This window comes from Telopea speciosissima, chromosome 6 (genome assembly GCF_018873765.1).
Source record: "Telopea speciosissima isolate NSW1024214 ecotype Mountain lineage chromosome 6, Tspe_v1, whole genome shotgun sequence".
NCBI classification, from domain to species: domain Eukaryota; kingdom Viridiplantae; phylum Streptophyta; class Magnoliopsida; order Proteales; family Proteaceae; genus Telopea; species Telopea speciosissima.
Window position 1 is genome coordinate 56,656,497 of NC_057921.1, and position 26,171 is coordinate 56,682,667.

At 36.9% G+C, this 26,171-nt stretch overlaps 1 protein-coding gene across 1 annotated transcript; it reads left to right on the top strand.

Annotated features, from left to right (window-relative positions):
• The first annotated feature begins 2,429 nt into the window (after positions 1-2,429).
• Positions 2,430-25,950, top strand: LOC122664304 (palmitoyl-protein thioesterase 1). The gene is made up of 12 exons (XM_043860066.1): positions 2,430-2,663; positions 5,283-5,367; positions 5,934-5,985; positions 6,064-6,084; positions 6,180-6,233; positions 19,459-19,509; positions 21,542-21,604; positions 22,673-22,738; positions 22,912-22,950; positions 23,544-23,666; positions 23,816-23,908; positions 25,317-25,950. Exons 1-12 carry the CDS (start codon positions 2,567-2,569, stop codon positions 25,566-25,568), a joined length of 996 nt encoding a protein of 331 aa, XP_043716001.1. The 5' UTR covers positions 2,430-2,566; the 3' UTR covers positions 25,569-25,950.
• The last annotated feature ends 221 nt before the right edge of the window (positions 25,951-26,171 follow it).

Genomic DNA, 26,171 nt, shown 5'->3' on the forward strand with positions numbered 1-26,171 from the left:
GGTGCAACAATGATTTTAATTTGGAATCTGTGTGATTCGAGAACCATTTGCACCCTGTAAACTCAGTCGATTGGCAAAGCATGGTGTATCCTTACTTTGTATTACCATTGGGGATGTATACGTGGCAGATGGATTTATCTCCTCAATGCCGTGGCCTACCTAGATGGTTTATTTGGATTAGGATCCATTGATTTGGCAGAAAGGATTTATAGAAAAAAAGAAAAAATAAAAGGGTGAAAGCTCTATGCAAGAGAGAGTGGCCTATGCCAGATTGCCAGTACTCCCATGAGTTTATCTCTCTCTTCTTTATTTAAAAAGACATCTCTACCCTTTTGTTTTGAAGAGGAGAGATATAGACACATAGTAGTGCTGGTGTAGGCCACACTCCCTGATAGAAAACTATTTCCCAAAAAAAAGAAGGATTCAACAAATTTGGATTTTCAATTATTCAATTTTTTTTTTGTGGTAAAGATTTTCAAATATTCTATTTATTTTTTTTGGAACTGGAGGTGGGCCGACAAATTCCCCTAGGGATCATGGAGATATTGGGCCCCCCATGTTCATGAGGGAGTTTCCTCTCAGGCAGGTGGGCCCAAGGGGGACTTGGCTCTTGTCCAGTACTCTGCCCGAGCTGCACATGCAGCGCTGGACAGAGTAAGGCGTGAAAAGACCGCTTCACCCCTACCCAAGCGTCTGGATAGGATCTTTTTGGGCCCAAGGGGGGGGAGGTGGAGTCGAACTTAGAACCTTCAGCTTCCTTAGGCCTCGTCCCTTGCCTACTAGTTTTTATTTTTTATTTTTAATTATTTAACAAAAATCATTAATGAAAACCATTTTTTGTCAAAACATAAAAATCGTTTGGTAACCATTACACATAATAGATTGTAGACAAAGAAATATGTTTGGCATACTATGTGCATAATAGTTTTTTGAAGTGGTGATGCCACATTTACTCATCTTCCTTCCCAAAGCATAAACTCAGAACTGAATTGTAGCAGTCATCACTAACTGCTGCACACCTATGCCTGTGCCACCATACTCTGAACCTATTAATGGATCACTCTCTCCTCTTTCCTCATCCATAACAGGCCTCCAATTTGGTGGAACAGAACCTGGATCTGTTATAACGACAGAAAAGTAGTTCCATAGAAGCATTGCCAACTACAGAGCCAAAAGAACTCCTTAAAACCCTTATGTGGATCATTAAAGACAAAATGATCAGTTATCAATCTTTTTATTCCGAGGACTAATAAAATCATTATAGAGCCAAGACCACACAGGGCTGTACAGAACTTGAACACATTCCAAGCCATTACAGCTCCAGATCTGGGCATACTGAACATGAATCCAACTAGTTCTTCTTTTAATTTATAAGATGAAGATAAAGAATTTCAAAAAAAGGAGAAGAGGGCTTTATCTCCCTTTTGCTTTCTCTTTCCCTGTATCTTTCCTATCTATCTACACATTCTCATCAAACCCATCAAACCCTCGATGGGCTTTGATAAAGATTGGATCATCTGCTCTTAATTTTCGTGATTATGTCTGGAATCGAGAAAGAAACGGAAATTGTGAAGAAGATGCAAAGAAAATAAATGGAATCTCGAATAGAAACTGAAGGGGAAAAATATAATTTTGATGAAGTGACGGATGGGATCGTAGGAAGAAGAAGAAGAAGGGTTGATATTTCTAATTAAACGTGGAAATGAGGCTCTTACCCTTAGATTTTGAGACCTATGAGCATGTGCTCATTAAAGTCTCGCATAATTGGTCAAAAATGATTTTTTGGTCAAAAACCATAAATAGTTTTTGATTTACTTGTGGTTTTTGGTTTTTTTCATTTTTAAAAAAATAGAAATAGGCTCCATAAAAGATATCAAATGCAATCAAAAACGTTTTTTGAGACAAAAATCAAAAATAAAAATTATACCAAAGATGGCCTAAGATCATTGCATAAGTTTCTAAATCTATTCTCATTGTGTGAATGTTACCTGGTCGTGTGGCCCCTGCACCTAGATCCCAGATGGAATCAAAATGACCACCTCGCCCCCATGGAAAAACATAATTAATGCCCCATGATGTTTGCGCATGCTCTCATTGGCCCATTGGTGCAAGAACCACGTAACCAATTAGCGTTCTTTTGTCAAATAATTAAAAAAAAAAAAAAAAAAGACTGAAGTTACTTGGGACCTGCACAGACACAAGATGGGCGAAATGATCGTCCTACCCCTTTCCTGATTGTCTAGGGCAGGTATCATGTGATAAGGAGTGAAATAAACGCAAGAGTACTTAGCATACCCTTACCCGGCGGTTCAGAGAACATTTCCCAAAACTAACAGTCGCTCACTGTCCTGTGTAACCAAGTCATCAAAAATAGACTAGACTTTGCAACTGCCTCGTCATCTCCCGGGTCTTCTCTTCTCTTCTCGAAAGGAATCTCTGGGAGAGATATTCCTGATCTGAACCCTCAAAACTTCCTTGCAGAAGAAGAAAGATCAAAACACTAGATTCTTGTGGAATTGAAAATCTGGTTCGGGCAGATTAACTGTAATTAATTACCGCATCCTTAATGGCCGCTCCTCCACTAATCCCGATCGTCTCCATCTTCATCTTCTTCTTACTCTTCATTCCGGTTTCGTATTCTGTTCCTTTCATTGTGTTACACGGTGAGCATCTTTACGATTTTTCGTTGTGTGAATTTGTTAGCTTCATCGGTATAAGTATAAGTTTAACTGGCGTTTTTTTTTTTTGGGCTGTCTTTTGATTCATTTGGTTGAAGAATTTTTATGCTTTAGTCGAAGATGGTCTCGCTGATTAATCTAGTGAATTCTATTATTGAATTTGTCCTCGACCTTGTTTCTTTTATTTTTAATAAAGAACACTTGGATATTGTTCAAAATTTTTGAAAGTTTGCGGTAGTTCAGCTCTTGCTGGTGAACTATCCGAAATTCTTTTTTTGTGCTCAACACCATACTACATAGATACGAAGTGCAGGGACTGGTTTTACGCTGGAAACTAGTTATCGGGCGAGTCTTCGATTTGTTCTTCTCTCCCTTTCTTAATTGCTATTATGTTTAATGGTGGGTCTCGAAGAACTGCAACCCACTAGCCTCTTTGTAGGCAAGGATGCAAAAAATAATTTCTTTTTGGTCCGAGGGCTCTTGTTAGCTAAAATTAGTGTTGACCTTTTATTAGATACATATGCAGATTGAGTTCTTGTTTCTCACACAGCTATGCGTCCATTTTTGCAGTATCGGACGGTTCTTTTTTCAATTTTCTCACCCACCACCCCCCCACCCCCCCAAAAAAAAAAAAGAAAAAAAAAAAAGAAAGAAAAACCCAGCCAGCAGCCATGTCACTAGTAATGATGAAATACTCTTAAAGGTCGTGCAATCTGGGCATGTTTGGATAGCCCATGCTATGTGTAAGTGATTATGGTTTTTGATGTATGATATGATGGCCCATCAACCATGTGTTTTGCAAATGGGTGAAGTTGATGAAGACTACATTCTAATTGGCAGTTGAAGTTAATATTTTAGTCTATATTGGAACCACTAAAAAGCTAGTTGCACTCATTAAATTGGTATCTTGTAAGGGCAGAACGTAATATGATAGCCCTCGTGCACCAATTTTGCTTCTCTGAACATTGTTATGTTTGTTGCTAAGGATGTCATTGTGGCATTGTGTAAGTGTGGATGTTGAACTTGAAGATGTGTTCGATAAAGAATTCTGGAATTTGAGGAAGTGCTGAGATGCTAGTGTACATTTTTTCATTTCATGTATTAGGGTTCTTTCTTTTTGGGCATTTTAGGTTATCACCTCAGTACATTTTATGTTAACCCTTTCACAATCAATTCATTCTTCAAGTTGATCTCTGGAAGTTGAGTCATTTCTGACTCATATTTCCCTTTTCACGCCCTTTTAATTTCATTAACAAACTGAACTTTATTTGCAGAAAAGATGAAACATTACAAAGGTGCTATACTCCTATCCGAGGATAGGGAGAGTGCTGAAGAAATATATAAATGATCCATCAACTGTTTACTAATTCACTAGAATGTGACAGACCTAGAAAACATTGGAATGAGGCATTCTGGTGGGATTCTAATATTTTCACTTTCCTAAACCCATCAAATACTTTGCAATATTTTCCCATATAAATTAAAGAAAATTGACTATTGTACATGTATCAATTCTTCACAGTAAATGTGAATGGGGAAGTAGTTCTTTGTCCGGGAGGGTAGCCTTATGCTAGCGCTCCCTGAGTCTCTTCTCCTACAACAGAGGGGCAGATATGCCATTTCATAGGGGGAGGAGAGAGATAGACTCAGGGAGCAGAAGCGTACGCTACGCTCCTGGACAGAGTTCATTTTTCCATGTGAATTATTCTCGATGAGTCAGGCTGTTAGTTTTATAACCTAGTCCCAACTTAAGAGTTTTTTTCAGGAAGTTAAGGCTGAAATTTTCCATCCTGAAGAGACCATATCACCATATTTCTGCTGTTTTAGTTGTGTACATATACGGGTTGGGGGCGTGTGTGTATGTGGAGAGAACCAGATATTTAGATTTGCAGATGATCTACAAAGCTGTACAGCTGAACTATATCAAATTCTTTTATTGAGAATCTTTGCTTTAAATGGTACTTTCCTGCTTTACCTTCTTTATGCTAAAATGTGATGAGTAGAGCAATAACTGAAACCTAAGTTGCAAAATCTTTTCATTTTGTGCTTTAAATGGTACTTGTAGATGATTACTTGCTTTGATATGCAGAAAGGGAAGAATAAAATTGAAGCAGAGACTCTTTATTGACTAGTAGAAACTGCTTTAGAATGGACAGAATTATGTCTAGTGTTTGGTGGAAAGTGCATTGAACATCATTCTAGCGAATATATTACTTCTAAAACAATTTAAGTGGTTTGTAATAATTATAATGAGAATAGAATAATTTGAGGATTATTGTACGTGAGCGTCAATCAGCATATGTGCTGTTTTCTGCATTGGCAAAATTTTATTTCTGAAATGGATCAGAGGGTTCCATCAGCAGATTTTTTAACACTAGATTGTTTATCTATTAATTTTTCTGTTTGCTGATTGCTGACATTCTGTGGAATCCTCCTCACGCTTCTATGCATAGTTTAATCATTTGCTAGCTTGTTACATGTGAATCTGTAGAACAATGTAATTTTATATTGTTTAAAATTGAGGAAAAGATATGAATTTCGATGCTAATTTCATCTAGAACCTTAAGTCATACTTACACTCTAATGTGCATTATTTGATGTCAGGTATTGGTGATCAATGCTCCAATCGGGGAGTTTCAAAGTTCACTGAACTTCTAAGTAATTGGTCTGGTTCTAAGGGATACTGCATGTATGTTCTGTGACTTCTGTCTTATCTTTTATAAGACTGCCTTATGTTCTGACTTGTTTATAAGAATGTTGCATACTAATAATTTGTAACCATATTTCTGATCTGGACTCAGAAAGTAAAATTTTCTTTTGTTCTTTGTATCATGCTTTCACTGCTTGTTTTACTTTGCATATCAGATGAACCATATCTAGACAAGGGCTTTGAGCTAACCCCCTTTAAAAGAGGAAAGAGTTTTGAACTTCAACCAATTGAATTTTTGCTGCATTTTTTTCATACAAAAGACATTGAATATAGTTTGGAATCATTTTAAATCCAGAATACATGTTAATATATTTCTATGTAGATATAGATAGATATTATGATTTTACTCCTCTCGCCTCTCTCTATTGTAAGATTTTACTCATATTGTCAAAGAAATAAGATCCCTTGCTTTTATCTTTATCTTTTTGGATCATGCCCATGTGTGAGGATTTCCGGTTTTCATTTGCATTTCAATAACTGTTCCTCTGCTTTTACTTATCAGGAGAAGAAAATATCCGATCTTATTTCTCTTTTCTCCCTTGTAGAGAAATCGGAAGTGGCACATGGGATTCCTGGATGTTGCCGCTTCAGGAGCAGGTGGAATGTCATCACTTATGATTAATAGTGTTTTACTAGTCTTCTGGTTCTAACTTTAACTGTGTCATGTATTTGCAGGCTGAAATTGTTTGTAATAAGGTGGTAAAGCTGTTTTGGTAACATGCCTATATTTGCTTCTTCTGGTGTTTGAGGTTTGACACATTCTTCTTAGAAGTCCATTATTGGATTTACAGGTGAAGAAAATTGAAAAACTCAGTGAGGGATACAACATCGTTGGATTATCCCAGGTTGATTGGATTATTTCTATTTTGTAATTATTTGTAATGCATCATATCCAGATCAATTCTACTTGGATTTTATCAAAGTATGCCTCATGGCTTTATATGCTTAAGTGCTTTAACCGGTTCCATGAATATATATTTTTTCCATCCCTATGATATGAGCTAGAAGCAACTGGAAGAAGCTAATACTGTGGAAAGAAAAAACTTATAAAGTTATATTTGAAAATGCAACTAAATTTGTTATCATGGGCTGGATGCCTGGACCTAAATGATTTTGTGAAATGCAATAGTCAAAAGTACAATTCTTGCATTCATAGAAAGAAAAATGGAGTATATTCCTTGTTGGATTGTTTACAGTTATTGTTTTGGCCACCTAGCTGCTGTTCATGCATTTGTTATTTATCTGCGTCTGAAATGTGTCACTATGATCCTTGAATGTTGCCACCTAACTGCTGTTTGTGCATTTGTTATTTATCTTCTTCTGAAATGTGTTACTTTGATCCTTGAACATTCTATTAAACTTGAATTATTTCTTGTTTGATGCATCTGCACTGACTTCAACAGAGCCATTGTTTTATTTATCCCTGTCATCCTGTTATGTGATCTGTTAAAAGAAAAAGGAGAAGAGTAGGAGCTTAAGAAGAAATGTCTGGTAGCAATACACAAATAAGATTTAATCATGGAACATCAGTAATCAAGCTCTCAAATCAGAAAGTATCCAAAAAATACTAAAGGAAATTTTGCTACTAAAGATTGTGGTCTATACACCTCCTACAGTATCTTCTAGCTCTTGGCCACAAAATTTATTGTGAAGAACTATAACTATGATAAAACACAGATTTAAATATTCTCCCATAATATTTTTCTGGAAGTCTTGTAGTATGAAGGAAAGTAGTTGCTGCTTTTTAAGAACAGTAATGATTTTCAGTTGCAAAGAAGCAATACTAGCTGCATCACATGTTGGCCAAAAATAAGTTGAACCTGTGACAGAATTAGAGATAGGAAGAACATCACCTGTGTATGAGAAGAAAAGGAGAAGTAACAGAAGAAGAATAACTCACGGTTGTGAGAGGGATATCCCAACCGTGAGCTTATGATGTTTATTTATAACTTAGAGAAGGAGAGTGCAAGATGAGGACTGCTTATGTGTATCAACATGATATTACACATAAGCCCCTACTTAAGTCCTAGAGTAGACCATAAGAAAGAAATACAAAAGAACTAAAACTAGTTACAACAGACAATAATACTGGTCTATAATCAGCAAGTTCAACGCTCCCCATCAAGCTGGAGCATAAATATCATCCCTGCCCAGCTTGGAACACCCTTGAAGAAACACATTCCGGAACATTGCTTTGGTAAACAAGTCATCCAGTTGATTGGAAAAACCAACAAAAGTAGTAGAAAACAACTTCCATATCACAACATCTTGCACAAAATGGCAATCAACCTCAATATGCTTGGTCTGTTCATGAAATACCAGATTACTAGCAATGTATCATAGCAGCTTGATTATTGCAATACATATCAACATGTTTACTAATTGGAAACCAAGCTCTTGAAGCAAAGACTTTAACCACATCAACTCAATTGCAGTATGATCCGTAGCTCTATACTCTACTTCAACACTAGACCGAGCTATTGTAGTTTGTTTCTTACTCTACAAAGTAATAAGATTACCACCAACAAACTTCTAGTACCCAATTGTGGAGTCTCTGATCACCATCAGCACCAGCCCAGTCAACATTAGAATAACCAATGATATCAATATGACCATAACAATTGGGTGTGGTGACTAGCGTCAGAACTGTAGGGGGCCAAGGCAATGAATTCCCAATTTCAATTGAGTTACATCAAGGATCGGCCGTAAGCCCTTATGGATGACTTAACCAGAGGTATACAAGATGAGGTTCCTTGGTGTATGATTTTTGCGGATGATATTTTTTTGGTGGATGAGATAAAAGCAGGATTAACACCAAGGTGGAAGTATGGAGATCAACCTTGGAATCAAAAGGTCTGAACTCTGAAGATAAGTAAAACTAAGATGAAATATATGGTGTGTAACTTTGGCAACATTGGGACAGATAATTAGGTGGTGAATATTGGTGACAGGTAGATCCTGTGAAGTGATTTTTTTTATACATGGGATTAATCATAAATGAGAAGGGTGACATAGAAGCATAGTTGTCACGGCGTCACGGCGATCCAAGTCGGTGGAGGGGTGTCACGTCGATATATCGACATGTCGCCCGCCATGGCGAGCATGTCGACCATGTTTTATTTTTTATTTTCTCTATTTTTAATGTCATTTAGTATGCTATAGTATATATCCTATAACATCAAAAATCAGCATGAAAGTGTACTACTAATATACTATGGTTTAATTCATGAAAGTGTAATATCCATTAGTGTACATGAAAGTATGAAAACATAGATTAGCCTATCAAATAACTGTGTATGTGTGCCTGTGTGCCTGTGTGCAAGGTAAGAAGAAGAAAAATATAAAAAACACCATCTCTGTGATCGTGCAAGCCTGCAATCGCAAGGCAAGAAGAAGGGGAAAAAAAAACCGAGAGAACTACTGGCTATAATAAATCCCTCCACCCCCATTCGTCTATCGACTCTCTCCTGTCTCTGTGTGTGTAATTGTGTATGTGGGCGTGTGCAGGGCAAGAAGGAGACGAAAAAAAACACCTTCTCTTTCTATGTGCAAGCCTCGCAATCGCAAGGCAAGAAGAAGAAAAAAAAACCGAGAGGTCTATGATTGTGTGCAAGCCTGCAAATGCAAGGCAAGAAGAAGAAAAAAAAAAAAAACTGGGAGGTCTGCGATCGTAAGCAAGCCTGCAACTACAAGGCAAAAAGAAGAAAAAGGAAAAAAAAAAAAAAACGAGAGGTCCATCGTGTGCAAACTCGCAATCGCAAGGTAAGAAGACGAAGAAGAACTGACGGAGAAAGTTGCTTGGAAGTGAAGAAGACGAAGAAGTGAGAAGAATCAAGAAGAAGAAGAAGAAGAAGAACTCAAGAAGAAGGATCGAGTCGCACTCACGGAGGACTGGTGGAGATTGGAGAAGAAGAAGAAGAACCAAATAAATAAAAAATAAAAATTACTTACCTGGAGGTTCACGGAGGGGTTCAAACTTGCCGAGAGTTGCGGACTTGCAGCTTCAGTTCTTCTTCTTCTTCTCACTTCTTCGTCTTCTTGACTCCTTCAGTCTCCAGACGTCTCACGAAGTCTCTCTTCTGTCTTGACAAACTTTGTGATTTCTAAAATCCCCAAATTTCAATTCCAATTAGGGATTTAGGGAATACTACTAAAGTGTACTGTTTAATCTTTAATGGTTTTAATTTTTAATGTTAATGTGACCAATACAAATGAAGGAAAAAGCATTTAAGCTTTTAAAAAAAAAAAATTTAAAACCTGAGTTTTTTACACTTATATCGACCGATATGCCCATATATCGTGATATGGCGTCCATGGCGTCGCCATATACGCCATATCGGGCGATATTTATACATGAGCCATGTCGAAGGTCGATATGCCAGTTTATCCAGCGCCAGGACTCCATGGCGGCGCCATGACAACTATGCATAGAAGTTGACGTTGCCCAGAGGATTAAAATAGGGTAGATAAAGTGGAAAGGTGAGCCTGGAGTACTGTGTGATCGGTGTATTGATGCAGATTCATCACCGAAATGGGCTTATTTCTTTAGAAATAAGTCTAGGGTTGGGATATATATATGTTGGGCCTTTGATCCCATGAGTTTTCTATGTAATAGGCCACTTTTATGGGCCTAAAATATGGGTAATTAGGTTGCATACGAGATTAGCTGTTTTAATTCCTTAGTTTTGATTTTTATGTAATTAGTGGTCATGTGATCACTTAAGTGATCATGTGATAACTTAAGTGGTCATGTGATGTAAGTTGAGATGGATTAGGATTCTATAAGTTCAGCTAGGTTTTGAGTCTATTTCTTTTAGTATTTTAGTTTCCTAGTCAGTTTAAGTTACCTAATAGGTTAGGGATAGGGTTAGGCCATTCCTTTTTAGTGTCTAAGTCTATTTTTTAGTCTTCTATATAAGTTTGTAAGAGATGCCAGCATTGAACACGAATTTGATTAATGAAAAAAAACTTTTGCTTGTTGGTTGCCATTGTTGCTGCTCCTGTGCTCCTTGTGAGTGTGCATCCTTGTGGTTCTATCAAGGTGGAAAGGGATTGGTGGAATCCGATCAACTCCTTGCGCCGTGACGGCCGGGAGGATCCCAAGCTGCTGCTAGTGGATTTCTGCTGCAACTTGTTCATTAATTTCTTCTTCTAATCCTCTACTCCCTTCCCCAATTGATCCCCCTTTATTTTTGCTTGAATTCCATTAAACCCTAATTCCATTAAACTCTAGATTTTGTTGCTCAGCCATATTTGTCCATCAAAACCCTAATCCCCTCATCCTTCATTAATTTCCCCAAAACCCATAGTCGATCCTGACTTACTGCCGAGTTTTATAGAATTTTCAAAACACTTAAAACTCTATAATACCTACATTATTAGAGTCCTATAAACCTACCTAGCCATACCCCCTAAACCCCCCTTCCATTAGCCTAACCTAAGCCCTAGATTTGACCTAAAACTGCAATTCTGTCCTATTGAAGCTGCAGAACCAACAACCCCTTAGTTCCTTGTTATTGGTCCTGGTTTAATTGGCTTCTAGTAGGGCTTTACCCTATCTAGAACTACATTATGTATTCCTTTAAAGCTTAAAGGGAAATTTTATATGACTATCATTCGACCAATTATCAGAGGGCGGACCTCAGTGCAATGGTAAGGTTGCTCCATTGTGACCAAGTGGATACGGGTTGGAGTCTGGAAATAGCCTCTCTACGAAAGCAGAGGTAAGGCTGCGTACATTATGACCCTCCCCAGACCCTGCAATGGTGGGAGCCTCGCGTACTCGGTACGTTCTTTTTTTTATCATTTGACCAGCTATGATTGATGGTGCAGAATGTTGGGCTGTTAAGAAGTATCATATAAATAAACTATCCATAGCGGAGATGAAGATGTTGAAATGGATGTGTGGGAAAACTAAGAAGGATAAAGTAAAGAATGACCATATTAGAGCTGGGTTGGGAGTAGCTCCAATCCATGATAATCTTAAAGAGAGTCGTTTGAGGTGGCATGACCATGTTCAATGAAGGCCTTCGGATGCCTCAGTACAGAGTGACTTGATTTAGATTGAGGGAACCAAAAGAGCCAGGGGGAGGCCTAAATTAACCATAGGAGAAGTGGTGAGGAAAGACATGATTAGCTTAAGTCTTGTACCATGAATGACTTCGAATAGAGCTGATTGGAGAGCAAGGATCCATGTGGTCGAGCCCATTTAATTGGATAATGCTATGTTGTTGTTGTTATCAGTATGACCCTAACGGCTATAAATAAGACTTTTCCTTAAAGAACCCTTAAGATACTTCAAGATACGACACACTGCCTCCCAATAGGGCTGCTTAGGTTTTTCCATAAACTGACTTATAACCATAGTTGTCAAGGCGGTAAGGCGACCTAAGGTGGTAGAGGGGTGCCTAAGCGCTTAGGCGACAAGGCGCCCGCCTAGGCGTTGCCTAGGTGCCCAAGTGTTATTAATTATTTTCCATCTTTTCTAACATTATTTAGTATGCTACAATATCTACCTTATATCATCAAAAATCAACATTAAGTCACATTAAATAATCAAAAATCAATATTAAGCCACATAAAGTTATCAAAAATGAACATAGAACTAGAAGACAGCAGAACTAAAGAAACCATTGGAAGTTTGAGACAATCAAAACATGCATTTGGTTTATACTGTTCTTTGAAAATATGATCTTGTCAATAAGTAATTGAACTGCTTTCGATTTAAAGAAATGTTATTGTTCTCTAAGATGTTTGACTGATCAAATGATTTTATTTTTACATGAGACTTTTTGTATTAGGTAGAACACAAAACCAGCTTTCCAACAAATCCAAGATTGCTTAAATCTGATTTATAGTGAAGGATTTATGTTACGGTCAAACCTTATTTGGTGCCCGCGAATGGTGTCAAAATCGCTCTGAATGAAAAAATATTTTTAAATATCAATACAAATGAATATTTTACCGCACTTTGGCTTTTTAGCAATGTTTTTTACCATATTAAGATTTATGTAATTTTTAGATTTCAGAAAAAAAAACTCAGCATTAGAAAGTTGAAATTTTCACCTACTGCTAAAAATTTAGTTTTTGTTCTTGAACTTGGGGTTGACTTATTATCCTTTTGGAATTTGATTTTTTAACTATTTTTATTGGATTCAAATAAGGGGATATTTTCTTATTTATGAATAATATCTTAAATAAATGAAATACAAATATAAAACATTTACTTAAATGATATTTGACATAAATAAGTGCGAACCTGGTCCGATACCAATTAAACCAGGAAGGCGCCCACACTATGGCGGCAATCGCCTAGGCCCCTACCGATCTGCCTGGACGCCTAGGCGCCTCCTTGACAACTATGCTTATAATACCAACAACAAAGGAGATGTTAGGTCTAGTAACAATAAAATTAGTTTACCAACTAGCCTCCTATAAGCCCCAAGTTTCAAATAGGTTTACAACCAAGTCTACCAGTCTCTGATAGAAGATCAAGAATATGTTTCCTATGAGACAAACTAATACCCTTCCAGCTACAAATTACCTCATTGCCCAGAAAATACCAAAGAGCTCCCAAGTCCTTCATTTGAAAATGCTGCTGTAAATAAGCTTTCACAGACTTCAATACCAAATAAGTCATTACCAGAAACAAACAATGATATCATCAACATAAGCCACCAACACAATCACCTTAAAACCCTGACGATGAACAAATATAAAATGATCAAGAATAGCATTGGGAAAAACCAAAACTAGAAACAACCTGGCTAAACTCATCAAACCAAGCTCCCATAAACTGTTTCAACCCATAAATAGCCTTGCACATCCTACAAACTTTCTGTGAATTCCCCCCTTAGCAACATACCTGGGAGGTTACGTCATATACACCTCTTTATGTAGGTCACTATATAGAAAAGCATTCTTAATGTCAAACTGAAATAAGGGCCAATCAAGATTAACAATCAAAGAAATCAACACGAGAGTAGAGTTCAAATGAACAACAAGAGAAAAGGTCTCAAAATAATTCATTCCATTGTTTTAAGTATAACCCTTAGCCACCAATTGGGCTTTGAGCCGCTCAACAAAACCATCAGGATTATACTTAATGGTATACACCCAACGACACTTTATGAGTTCCTTATCTGGGGGTAAGTCAACCAGAGTCCATGCCTGTCGAGAAAGTAAAGCATCCATTTCCACATCCATAGCCGTCTTCCATCCAGAATGAGATAACGCTTCCTAGTATGTTTGAGGAACTGATTGTGTAGATAAAGATTAGGCAAAGTTATGAACAGAGGATGGGAGATGTGAGATAGAAACAAAATTTTCAATAGGATATGCAACCATATATTGATGAGTACAAGAACAAGTACTTTTTCGTAGAACAACTGATAAGTCAGCAGTCGAAGGATTGCACAACAAGGAATTGGACTATGTAGAGGGCTGTAAAGAAGGAGGTGACAGCTTAGGGTGCCGTCGACACATGTAGTGGTACTGACCGAGAATTAGTCGAGGACTCTGAAAGAGGGAACAAGAGAAAGAGAACTGAAAACTTCAATGTTCAAGTCATGACTCTCAGTAGAAAAATATGGTGTACACTCAAAGAATGAAATATCTGCATTGATAAACTGCTGTCAAGAAACATGATTATAACAGCGATAATCATTTTGAGTGCAAGAATACACCCAAGAAAAACACACTTGATAGCTCATTGAGACAATTTATCAAAACCTGGGCGTAAATTTTGGACAAAACAAGTGCATCCAAAAACACGAGATGGTATGGAACATAGTGTAGAATTAGGAAAAACAACATGCACAAGAAATTTATTGTCAAGAACAGATGAGGGCATTGTATTAATCAAGTAACAAGCTGTCAAAATAGCATCCCCCCCAAAACTCTTGGGAACATTCATATGGATTAACAAAGAATGAGCAACTTCCAACAAATGGCGATTTAAAGAAATGTTATTGTTCTCTAAGATGTTTGACTGATCAAATGATTTTATTTTTACATGAGACTTTTTGTATTAGGTAGAACACAAAACCAGCTTTCCAACAAATCCAAGATTGCTTAAATCTGATTTATAGTGAAGGATTTATGTTACGGTCAAACCTTATTTGGTGCCCGCGAATGGTGTCAAAATCGCTCTGAATGAAAAAATATTTTTAAATATCAATACAAATGAATATTTTACCGCACTTTGGCTTTTTAGCAATGTTTTTTACCATATTAAGATTTATGTAATTTTAGATTTCAAAAAAAACTCAAGATTAGAAAGTTGAAATTTTCACCTACCGCTAAAAATTTAGTTTTTGTTCTTGAACTTGGGGTCGACTTATTATCCTTTTGGAATTTGATTTTTAACTATTTTTATTGGATTCAAATAAGGGGATATTTTCTTATTTATGAATAATATCTTAAATAAATGAAATACAAATATAAAACATTTACTTAAATGATATTTGACATAAATAAGTGCCGTAACCTGGTCCGATACCAATTAAACCGGTCTGCAAGGCGCCCTACACTATGGCGGCAATCGCCTAGGCCCCTACCGATCCGCCCGGACGCCTAGGCGCCTCCTTGACAACTATGCTTATAATACCAACAACAAAGGAGATGTTAGGTCTAGTAACAATAAAATTAGTTTACCAACTAGCCTCCTATAAGCCCCAAGTTTCAAATAGGTTTACAACCAAGTCTACTCTCGATAGAAGATCAAGAATATGTTTCCTATGAGACAAACTAATACCCTTCCAGCCTACAAATTACCTCATTGCCGAAAATACCAAAGAGCTCCCAAGTCCTTCATTTGAAAATGCTGCTGTAAATAAGCTTTCACAGCTTCAATACCAAATAAGTCATTACCAGAAACAAACAATGATATCATCAACATAAGCCACCAACACAATCACCTTAAAACCCTGACGATGAACAAATATAAAATGATCAAGAATAGCATTGGGAAAAACCAAAACTAGAAACAACCTGGCTAAACTCATCAAACCAAGCTCCCATAAAAAGCTTCAACCCATAAATAGCCTCGCACATCCTACAAACTTTCTCGTGAATTCCCCTTAGCAACATACACGGAGGTTACGTCATATACACCTCTTTATGTAGGTCACTATATAGAAAAGCATTCTTAATGTCAAATCAAATAAGGGCCAATCAAGATTAACAATCAAAGAAATCAACACGAGAGTAGAGTTCAAATGAACAACAAGAGAAAAGGTCTCAAAATAATTCATTCCATTGTTTTAAGTATAACCCTTAGCCACCAATTGGGCTTTGAGCCGCTCAACAAAACCATCAGGATTATACTTAATGGTATACACCCAACGACACTTTATGAGTTCCTTATCCGGGGTAAGTCAACCGAGTCCATGCCTGTCGAGAAAGTAAAGCATCCATTTCCACATCCATAGCCGTCTTCCATCCGTAATGAGATAACGCTTCCTAGTATGTTTGAGGAACGATTGTGTAGATAAAGATTAGGCAAAGTTATGAACAGAGGATGGGAGATGTGAGATAGAAACAAAATTTTCAATAGGATATGCAACCATATATTGATGAGTACAAGAACAAGTACTTTTTCGTAGAACAACCGATAAGTCAAGATGAAGGATTGCACAACAAGGAATTGGACTATGTAGAGGGTCTGAAGGAGGTGACACTTAGGGTGCCGTCGACACATGTAGTGGTACTGACTGAGAATTAGTCGAGGACTCGAAAGAGGGAACAAGAGAAAGAGAACCGAAAACTTCAATGTTCAAGTCTGACTCAAAGAGAAAAATATGGTGTACACTCAAAGAATGAAATATCTCGCATTGATAAATCTGTCAAGAAACATGATTATAATAATGATAATCATTTTGAGTGCAAGAATACACCCAAGAAAAACACACTTGATAGCTCATTGAGACAATTTATCAAAACTCGGCGTAAATTTTGGACAAAACAAGTGCATCCAAAAACACGAGATGGTATGGAACATAGTGTAGAATTAGGAAAAACAACATGCACAAGAAATTTATTGTCAAGAACAGATGAGGGCATTGTATTAATCAAGTAACAAGCTGTCAAAATAGCATCCCCCCCAAAACTCTTGGGAACATTCATATGGATTAACAAAGAATGAGCAACTTCCAACAAATGGCGATTTAAAGAAATGTTATTGTTCTCTAAGATGTTTGACTGATCAAATGATTTTATTTTTACATGAGACTTTTTGTATTAGGTAGAACACAAAACCAGCTTTCCAACAAATCCAAGATTGCTTAAATCTGATTTATAGTGAAGGATTTATGTTACGGTCAAACCTTATTTGGTGCCCGCGAATGGTGTCAAAATCGCTCTGAATGAAAAAATATTTTTAAATATCAATACAAATGAATATTTTACCGCACTTTGGCTTTTTAGCAATGTTTTTTACCATATTAAGATTTATGTAATTTTTAGATTTCAGAAAAAAAAACTCAGCATTAGAAAGTTGAAATTTTCACCTACTGCTAAAAATTTAGTTTTTGTTCTTGAACTTGGGGTTGACTTATTATCCTTTTGGAATTTGATTTTTTAACTATTTTTATTGGATTCAAATAAGGGGATATTTTCTTATTTATGAATAATATCTTAAATAAATGAAATACAAATATAAAACATTTACTTAAATGATATTTGACATAAATAAGTGCCAGAACCTGGTCCGATACCAATTAAACCAGTGCAAGGCGCCCTACACTATGGCGGCAATCGCCTAGGCCCCTACCGATCTGCCTGGACGCCTAGGCGCCTCCTTGACAACTATGCTTATAATACCAACAACAAAGGAGATGTTAGGTCTAGTAACAATAAAATTAGTTTACCAACTAGCCTCCTATAAGCCCCAAGTTTCAAATAGGTTTACAACCAAGTCTACCAGTCTCTGATAGAAGATCAAGAATATGTTTCCTATGAGACAAACTAATACCCTTCCAGCTACAAATTACCTCATTGCCCAGAAAATACCAAAGAGCTCCCAAGTCCTTCATTTGAAAATGCTGCTGTAAATAAGCTTTCACAGCTTCAATACCAAATAAGTCATTACCAGAAACAAACAATGATATCATCAACATAAGCCACCAACACAATCACCTTAAAACCCTGACGATGAACAAATATAAAATGATCAAGAATAGCATTGGGAAAAACCAAAACTAGAAACAACCTGGCTAAACTCATCAAACCAAGCTCCCATAAACTGTTTCAACCCATAAATAGCCTTGCACATCCTACAAACTTTCTGTGAATTCCCCCCTTAGCAACATACCTGGGAGGTTACGTCATATACACCTCTTTATGTAGGTCACTATATAGAAAAGCATTCTTAATGTCAAACTGAAATAAGGGCCAATCAAGATTAACAATCAAAGAAATCAACACGAGAGTAGAGTTCAAATGAACAACAAGAGAAAAGGTCTCAAAATAATTCATTCCATTGTTTTAAGTATAACCCTTAGCCACCAATTGGGCTTTGAGCCGCTCAACAAAACCATCAGGATTATACTTAATGGTATACACCCAACGACACTTTATGAGTTCCTTATCTGGGGGTAAGTCAACCAGAGTCCATGCCTGTCGAGAAAGTAAAGCATCCATTTCCACATCCATAGCCGTCTTCCATCCAGAATGAGATAACGCTTCCTAGTATGTTTGAGGAACTGATTGTGTAGATAAAGATTAGGCAAAGTTATGAACAGAGGATGGGAGATGTGAGATAGAAACAAAATTTTCAATAGGATATGCAACCATATATTGATGAGTACAAGAACAAGTACTTTTTCGTAGAACAACTGATAAGTCAGCAGTCGAAGGATTGCACAACAAGGAATTGGACTATGTAGAGGGCTGTACAGAAGGAGGTGACAGCTTAGGGTGCCGTCGACACATGTAGTGGTACTGACCGAGAATTAGTCGAGGACTCTGAAAGAGGGAACAAGAGAAAGAGAACTGAAAACTTCAATGTTCAAGTCATGACTCTCAGTAGAAAAATATGGTGTACACTCAAAGAATGAAATATCTGCATTGATAAACTGCTGTCAAGAAACATGATTATAACAGCGATAATCATTTTGAGTGCAAGAATATACCCAAGAAAAACACACTTGATAGCTCATTGAGACAATTTATCAAAACCTGGGCGTAAATTTTGGACAAAACAAGTGCATCCAAAAACACGAGATGGTATGGAACATAGTGTAGAATTAGGAAAAACAACATGCACAAGAAATTTATTGTCAAGAACAGATGAGGGCATTGTATTAATCAAGTAACAAGCTGTCAAAATAGCATCCCCCCCAAAACTCTTGGGAACATTCATATGGATTAACAAAGAATGAGCAACTTCCAACAAATGGCGATTTTTCCATTTAGCCACACCATTCTGGTGAGGAATTTATGAGCAATTGGTTTGATGAATAATACCACATTCAAAACAAGAAGAGGAAATCTCACTTTGAGTATATTCAAAAGCATTATCAAAACGAAAAACTTTTAAGAGAAACAACGTCTCCATAAAGCGGGGGTAAGGCTACATACATTATAACTCTCCCCAGACCCTGCAATGGTGGGAGCCTCGTGCACTGGGTACGCCCTTTTTTTTATTATCTGTATTGCATAGAATCCATGTTTGGGTAGTTCTTGGACTACTTAATTACTGAACTTGTCATGTCCTTGACTTCCACAACATGCCCAGGATGGATTTTCATTCATGATTATGTTCAATTTTTTTAAAAAGATACCATGAATGTTAAGGAGGATGATATGTTGTAGAGGATCCTCTGAACAACTCGAGGGAACAGACTCTGGACGAAGCCAGTATATTTCACGGAATTTTCTCCCAGAAAGTGAAGTTCTAATCTGCTTGCAAAAAGAAGCTCCTTCTAGTTTGTGTTGACCTTTTTTAATGGAATGCTATTTTTATTTCTCATTAGTTTCTCCATTCTTACTTCAAAATTTCTTTTTGTTTGTGATGCTGAAGCAACTGACAGTTATGGTATACAACAGCTTAAATTGTTCTTTTGTTTTCAGGGCAACTTAATTGGTCGAGGGGTTGTCGAGTTTTGTGAAGGGGGGCCACCTGTAAGAAATTTTATTAATTTGCTATATTATCTTTTCAATTGTTCAATTTAATTTATAAATTTCTAAGGCTTTCTTTTTTCATCTTGAAGTTAACTTTTGCATGCATAATTGCCTCACTGAACTGAAAAGGAGGCTGTTCTTGATGGAATATTACATTGCCATATTAATTGCATTAATTTGTAGCAGCTTCGTAAGGAGTGAAGGAGGCTAAACGGGTCGGAGGTTTTACTTTCTTCAAGTGATAAAGGATCTCTAAGTGATCATATAAAAATTGATTAATGCACTAGCAGGGCACTCATTGGTGCAATGTTTCTTCAGTGGAAGTATTGGTGGACCCCTAAATTATTAAACGTAAAAGTTTATACTAGCGGAGAACTATTATAGGGAGCACAAATAGGTGTGCCAACTAGGAAGCAATCATGGTTGGCCTGTTTTTGCCTTATTTTTAAGTGTTGAATTTCTGTTTATAAAGTGAGCATTTCTGGTATCAGATAGCAAATGCTCAGAATAGTTAACCTGATCATCCATACTATCACAACTCTGATTACCTAACCACACTGTCACTTTATTCTTTTCTTATAGGAATTATCATCAGATTTCCCAGCATCATGGTAATGAGAACCTATTTTGGACTTTGAACTGTGGTCCCTTAAGCGAATGCATGGATTTTAAGTCGAGAGCACTGATAGATGATTTGCTTTCTGTGCCTTTGGTCAGCATTCTGAGGACATGTCCTGTCAAATAAAAAAGATTTTTTAAGACAAAAAAATGATTTCCTAAGAGCACTTCTCCTGTGGAAAGTTATTTTATTTTCAATGGTGGAATTGTTAAATTATGACGAGCCTCTGCATTGGGTACGCTGTGTACATTATGACCCTCCCCAGACCCCGCAGTGGCGGGAGCCTCGTGCATTGGGTATGCCCTAGTGGAATTGTTAAGAATTATGACGAGTATTTCTTAATGAATGAATCCCAAATAGGCCATCATTTTGTGAAATTTGACATCTCCATGGTTTTAATAAAACTGCACCCATTAAGCATAAAATACCCCCCACATGATCCATTTGAGTTTCTTCCCTGATGACAGCTCTATCAACCTTTTAGTTTAGCTTTCTCTTTAACTATGATGATTTTTTTTATAAATCTATAATTTGCAATTTATTGATATGGAAAGAGTAGAGAACAAACTAGGAGTACAACAAAAGCAACAAGGATATAACCATGGATCTAAAACTACAAGAACTGAAAACCCAACTATATCTGTAATATCACAAATGAATGGCTTTTGTTAATTATGGAAATGCCATCCCGTCTTTGTGTGCTATGTAAAGAATCTATAGATAGATAGATAGATATCGATGCTGAGTATAGATTTATTGAAAGGGATAATAGATTTAAACCTTACTGTTACGCTATGAAATGAAAGTCTCAACCCCCCAAAATGGAAGAGGGGTATTGTACAATTAGGGGCAATTGCTTCGCACCTGACTGTGATAGACCTCTTGATACCTTATTGGAGATTCATAACTAGTGGCCAGTTTCCCATTGCTAGAGCGTTTTCCCAGTGTGCGGAGCCCCAACAAGGAAGGTGTTAATGGTTGATCACGGGGTCAATAGTGCTAATTCATTTTTTTTGTTCTACTCTGCAAATGTAGCTGAAGCTTTATGAATCACTAATTGATCCCAGAGTGGTATTTTGTATTCTTCTATGTTCTAATATTGACACATTTGTCCATTTATACGTTACAATTGATATTTTTAACCACATCTATTTAGGTTTTCTTTTGCTTCTGATATTCTATACCATTGACTGGTTCAACATATATCAAGATCGCCTATTTCGGATATCTCTAAGAATACATGGAATTGATTCTAATCTGTTTCTTATGAGTGATTGTAGCTTTCCATTTCAGAGGTCCTTTACAACTATCATTCATCTTTCAATTATATTCTTCCAATTTTTTCCTTTGAAGTTAAAATTAATATTGTTGGTGGTTCCTTGATTCCCTCCCCCTTTTTCATCTTGGAAACAGGTTAAGAATTTTGTCTCACTAGGTGGTCCTCATGCTGGCACTGCTTCTGTACCACTTTGTGGAGTAAGTGTTCTGTCGGCATTTTCATGATTATCACTGTATATCCAGTGCACTGAAACAACCGTTCGTGAACTCCACCACACCAAGAGAGAGGAGAGAGAGTTTTTTTTTGTTAATTAATCACCTTACCAGGAAAACTATCTTCCTAGAAGGGGAGAAGAGGTGAAGATTGATCTAATGGAATGGTCCTAACAGTCTCTCTCTCTCTCTCTCTCTCTCTACTAAAGAGATCCTCTAGGTGCCCCAATATTGACTACTTCTGATAGGATTCAAACACAGGTCATGGAGGAGTACCTGAAGTTCTCCACTTGTGGTTGACAGCTGGTCACATGTCTTGTGATATAAATTTTTCTGGGTGTCTGCTAAAACGTTGAGGTCCAATGTAGATCTAAGGGTGTAAATTGATAGCCCCATATCCAACTCCAGTCTGAGTTGACGTCTCTTTATCTGGATTATCAGATTATGATATTAGATCAAATCTGGATTTTTTTGGTATCAGGGTAGTATCAGATGCAATCACATATTGATATATACACTCCACTACTATTTCAAAGTTATATAATCCTTAGGGCAAGAGATTGCTGCCAGGTTGCATAGCCCCTGCATCAGCGCTGGGGCCAATGATTGTACACAGGAGAATCAATATGGATGGGATTTTTTTTTATTTCACTGGGTGTGGAGCAGTAATTTTGTGCGCTCCTGTGTCTGGGCGCAGGATCTACGCAACCTGGCAGGAATCTTTTTCCCAATCATATAATAGTTATCTTTAGTAAGTATAGTGTATTCTATGTCGTGTTATTTTTATTAACTCTTTAACTTTTGGGGGTATCAGTGGATTCGAATTTGGGACTAAAATTAAATGTCGTTCAGATACCAGATTGAAATCTGACAGCATATGTACTAATTGGATTATAATTCAGATGCTGGTGTATCTGTGTCAAATTTGATCCAATTACTTCTGGAATTATATCTGATTAGAAATCCATAGAACTTAGTATTTTAATTTAGAGCATTTTTTTAGCCAATTTGAAGTCTTGTTTAGGTTGTTAAAGATCCATCTTCCTTTTGCAGTCTGGTTTATTCTGCATCATCGTTGACAACTTAATCAAGTTAGAGATATACTCCGACTATGTCCAGGTCTCTTCTTTGTTAGACCTTCTATGTTACTTTTAGCATTTGAGTTTGCTGTAGTATTTGAATTCTTTCCTGTTTGGCAAGTTATTGCCCTTTTAAAATTTTCCAATTTTGTCCCTATTATGTTATCTGTGAGATAGATATCAGTACCTGACTTTGATTCAATGGAGTTGCAGGCTCACTTGGCTCCCAGTGGTTATCTTAAAATTCCGACGGTGAGTAAAATCCTTTTCACTGTGTGTAAGAGATGTTTTGACCAGCTGATCTCTTACATCATAATTTTTTTCAGTGATATACTCTCTAGCTATTTTTTTTATTTATTTCAAAGGATTTATGATCATCAATCATTCAGTTTTTTTCATTTTTTAAAGAAAGAAAACTTTTATGAAAAGGGGATGATTCAGAAGAAAGCATAATCCATCCTGGGCATATCCCTGTCATCCACTCATCCCTTGGGGGGGGTGGGGGGAGGGGTTAAATGTTTGTACATGTTCTAATCATTTTGGAATTATTTAGATATGGTGATGTTTGATGTTAGTTAATTCTATCATGCCATTCAATTAAATTGCTGTATGCAGCTCCATTTTTATCATCTAAATCTGCCAACTCTACGTAAATCTTACATAGGTACACGCATGTCAATAATTTACAGGGACAAATGTTTCACCTATTAGGATTGCATAGAGTAGTTTACATGTGTTTCTTGTCCTTCAATAGAATTTGATTTGCCCATCACCAACTTCATGTGGAATATATCAATTTTGCTCTTACAATAAGGAAGCATGAGAATAAGCTTTTCCATTTGTAGGATATTCCCGATTATCTAAAAGGCTGTAGGTTTCTCCCTAAGCTCAACAATGAACTTCCTAACAAGAGGAATGCCACTTATAAGGAACGATTCAGTAGCTTGCAGAATTTGGTGCTTGTCATGGTGAGCGGAAAGTGCTTTTATCTTGCTGCTGTCAATCATGTCTGCTTAGGTTCTAGCTGATCTATCTCTGCTACTGAACATATGTCAGTATTTTAATCTTTCTGACATTTTCATTCATTTTCTTTTTTTTATCTTTCTATGCTCACCAGTTTGAAGATGACACGGTTTTAATACCTCGTGAAACTTCCTGGTTTGGATACTATCCAGATGGGGCCTTCAATTCAGTTTTACCTCCACAAGAAGTAAGTTTTTTTGTTTCAGATTTTAATGCTTAGCTGGAGGTTAACAGCTTATGATCTGACAATTTGACAAGCCTATTTGCTTTCAGTTGCTTTTTGTTTTTAATTTCGCGCAGTCATTTTCTTTTGGTTAAACTTGGAATTTGCCATGTTTAAAGGAATTTCTATACTTAAGCCACACAAAGGAATTTTTGTTCTTAACAATGGTAAAATAGTGCGGCCCTAAGAAAATTTATTCTGCTCTATAGCCTTCCATCCATATTTATTGACCAAGCTGTCCTACAAATAGAATAGATTTTGTGTTGAATGTCTGCTGGGACTTCATTGGCAATTCAGGGGCACTGAAACCATCAGGCATTTGGGGAATAGCACTCGATATGCCAGGAGAAGCACCTGTGTTTTGCAGTTCTGAGTACCTAAGAGGATTCGGGCCACCCCAAGTTGCATGGTTTTGAATTCCCAGTGGGTTTATGGGAAGATGGCCCATGAGTTTGACAGCACACAAAATGGTCAAAGTATGTAGCTTTCAGTATTATGATTTATGATTAAGGAGAAAAAAGTTTTTCACTATGGGTGAAGAATCTCCCACCACTGGGATATCATAATTACTTCCCCCTCATTGTACGAAGTCTGAAATGCCCTTGGCACTGTTCCAGCCTTCTGGGAGTCACTTCCAACCACCAGTGGTGGATGAAGAGATTCTATCTTCATCGTGGGTGAAGGATAACTCAGTCCTATGAGTAATAGCTACTCGGTTATCATATTCCTTGTCAGACAGCTTTTTAATGTTGATTGAGTTTGCCCCTATAGTTTTCCAGGATAAGGAAAATATTGGTTCCGTGATATAAAAATTTAGAAGTGCTAATTATATATATTCAAAACATCCTTTGTTGTCACCTGATCCCAGTTGAATTCTTTTCGGGTTCATAAATCATAATTAGATTGCACTGTTATAATATTATAATAATATCCTTGACTTTTCCAGAATATGTAAAGATTATAGAGCAAGTATGCCCCTAAATAGAGTTGAATGGCAAAACATGATCCGTGTAGGTGACCCCATCTAGATGAGATAAAGTATAGTTGAGTTGTATGTAAAGATCACAGAAAATAGAGAATAGAAGAAGTAAAGAGAAGGAAATACAGGAATCGTAATTTATGACTATCTCACAACTGATGTAAGTATGAATTATTTGGTTCATTCTCAAGCATAGTTCTAATATCTGCATTTTCCTAACGCATTGAAATTAAGAACATGAAGGCTACTTTCAAATGCAGCAACCGAAGTGTTTTTTATGTTTTCCTTCCAGGATGAGTAGTGAGACAATTTAGGATCTCACATTCTGTTATAACTGATTTTTGTTTTTTGTGTTTGCCTACTATGATTTGACTGACCCCATTGCCCATGCAGACAGCACTGTATGTTGAAGACTGGATTGGTCTGAAAACCCTGGACGACGCTGGAAAGGTTAAATACGTCAGTGTATCAGGAAATCATCTTGGAATTTCCGATAGTGATATGAAGAAATATATTGTGCCATATTTGGAGGCGGCATCAACCAAAGGGATGATTGTAGAATTGTCGCCATATCAGTGGCCTTCAATCTGGAGTTTCATTAAAGTAGTTGAGGACACTTGGAATGGAGTATTGCTTCACACTTGATCCAAAAGTACATATATGACCATGGTTTGTTTACCAATGGATGGGAAATGAACCTAAAATTTATGGGTTTGTTTCATCTTGGAATTTCCGATAGTGATATGAAGAAATATATTGTGCCATATTTGGAGGCGGCATCAACCAAAGGGATGATTGTAGAATTGTCGCCATATCAGTGGCCTTCAATCTGGAGTTTCATTAAAGTAGTTAAGGACACTTGGAATGGAGTATTGCTTCACACTTGATCCAAAAGTACATATATGACCATGGTTTGTTTACCAATGGATGGGAAATGAACCTAAAATTTATGGGTTTGTTTGTATCTACTGCATGTATCATACCGGATTTTCTGGGTTGTAATATTTATTGTTGGGACTGTAAGGTCGAATTAGGGAATTTGGTCACAGATCAAGGGCTGTAAGGCAGTATTTGCATCAGAGATCAATCAGACACTATTAGCATGTGTACAAAAACTTATATGGTTTAAAACAATGAGCTTCTATAATTCTTTGGACTCCGGCTGGTTGCAAGTTAGGGGAAAGGGTAGGGGAGTGAAATCAAAGAAAAAGAAAAGTTTTAGAATCATGATTGTTAGCACTTAAAGCT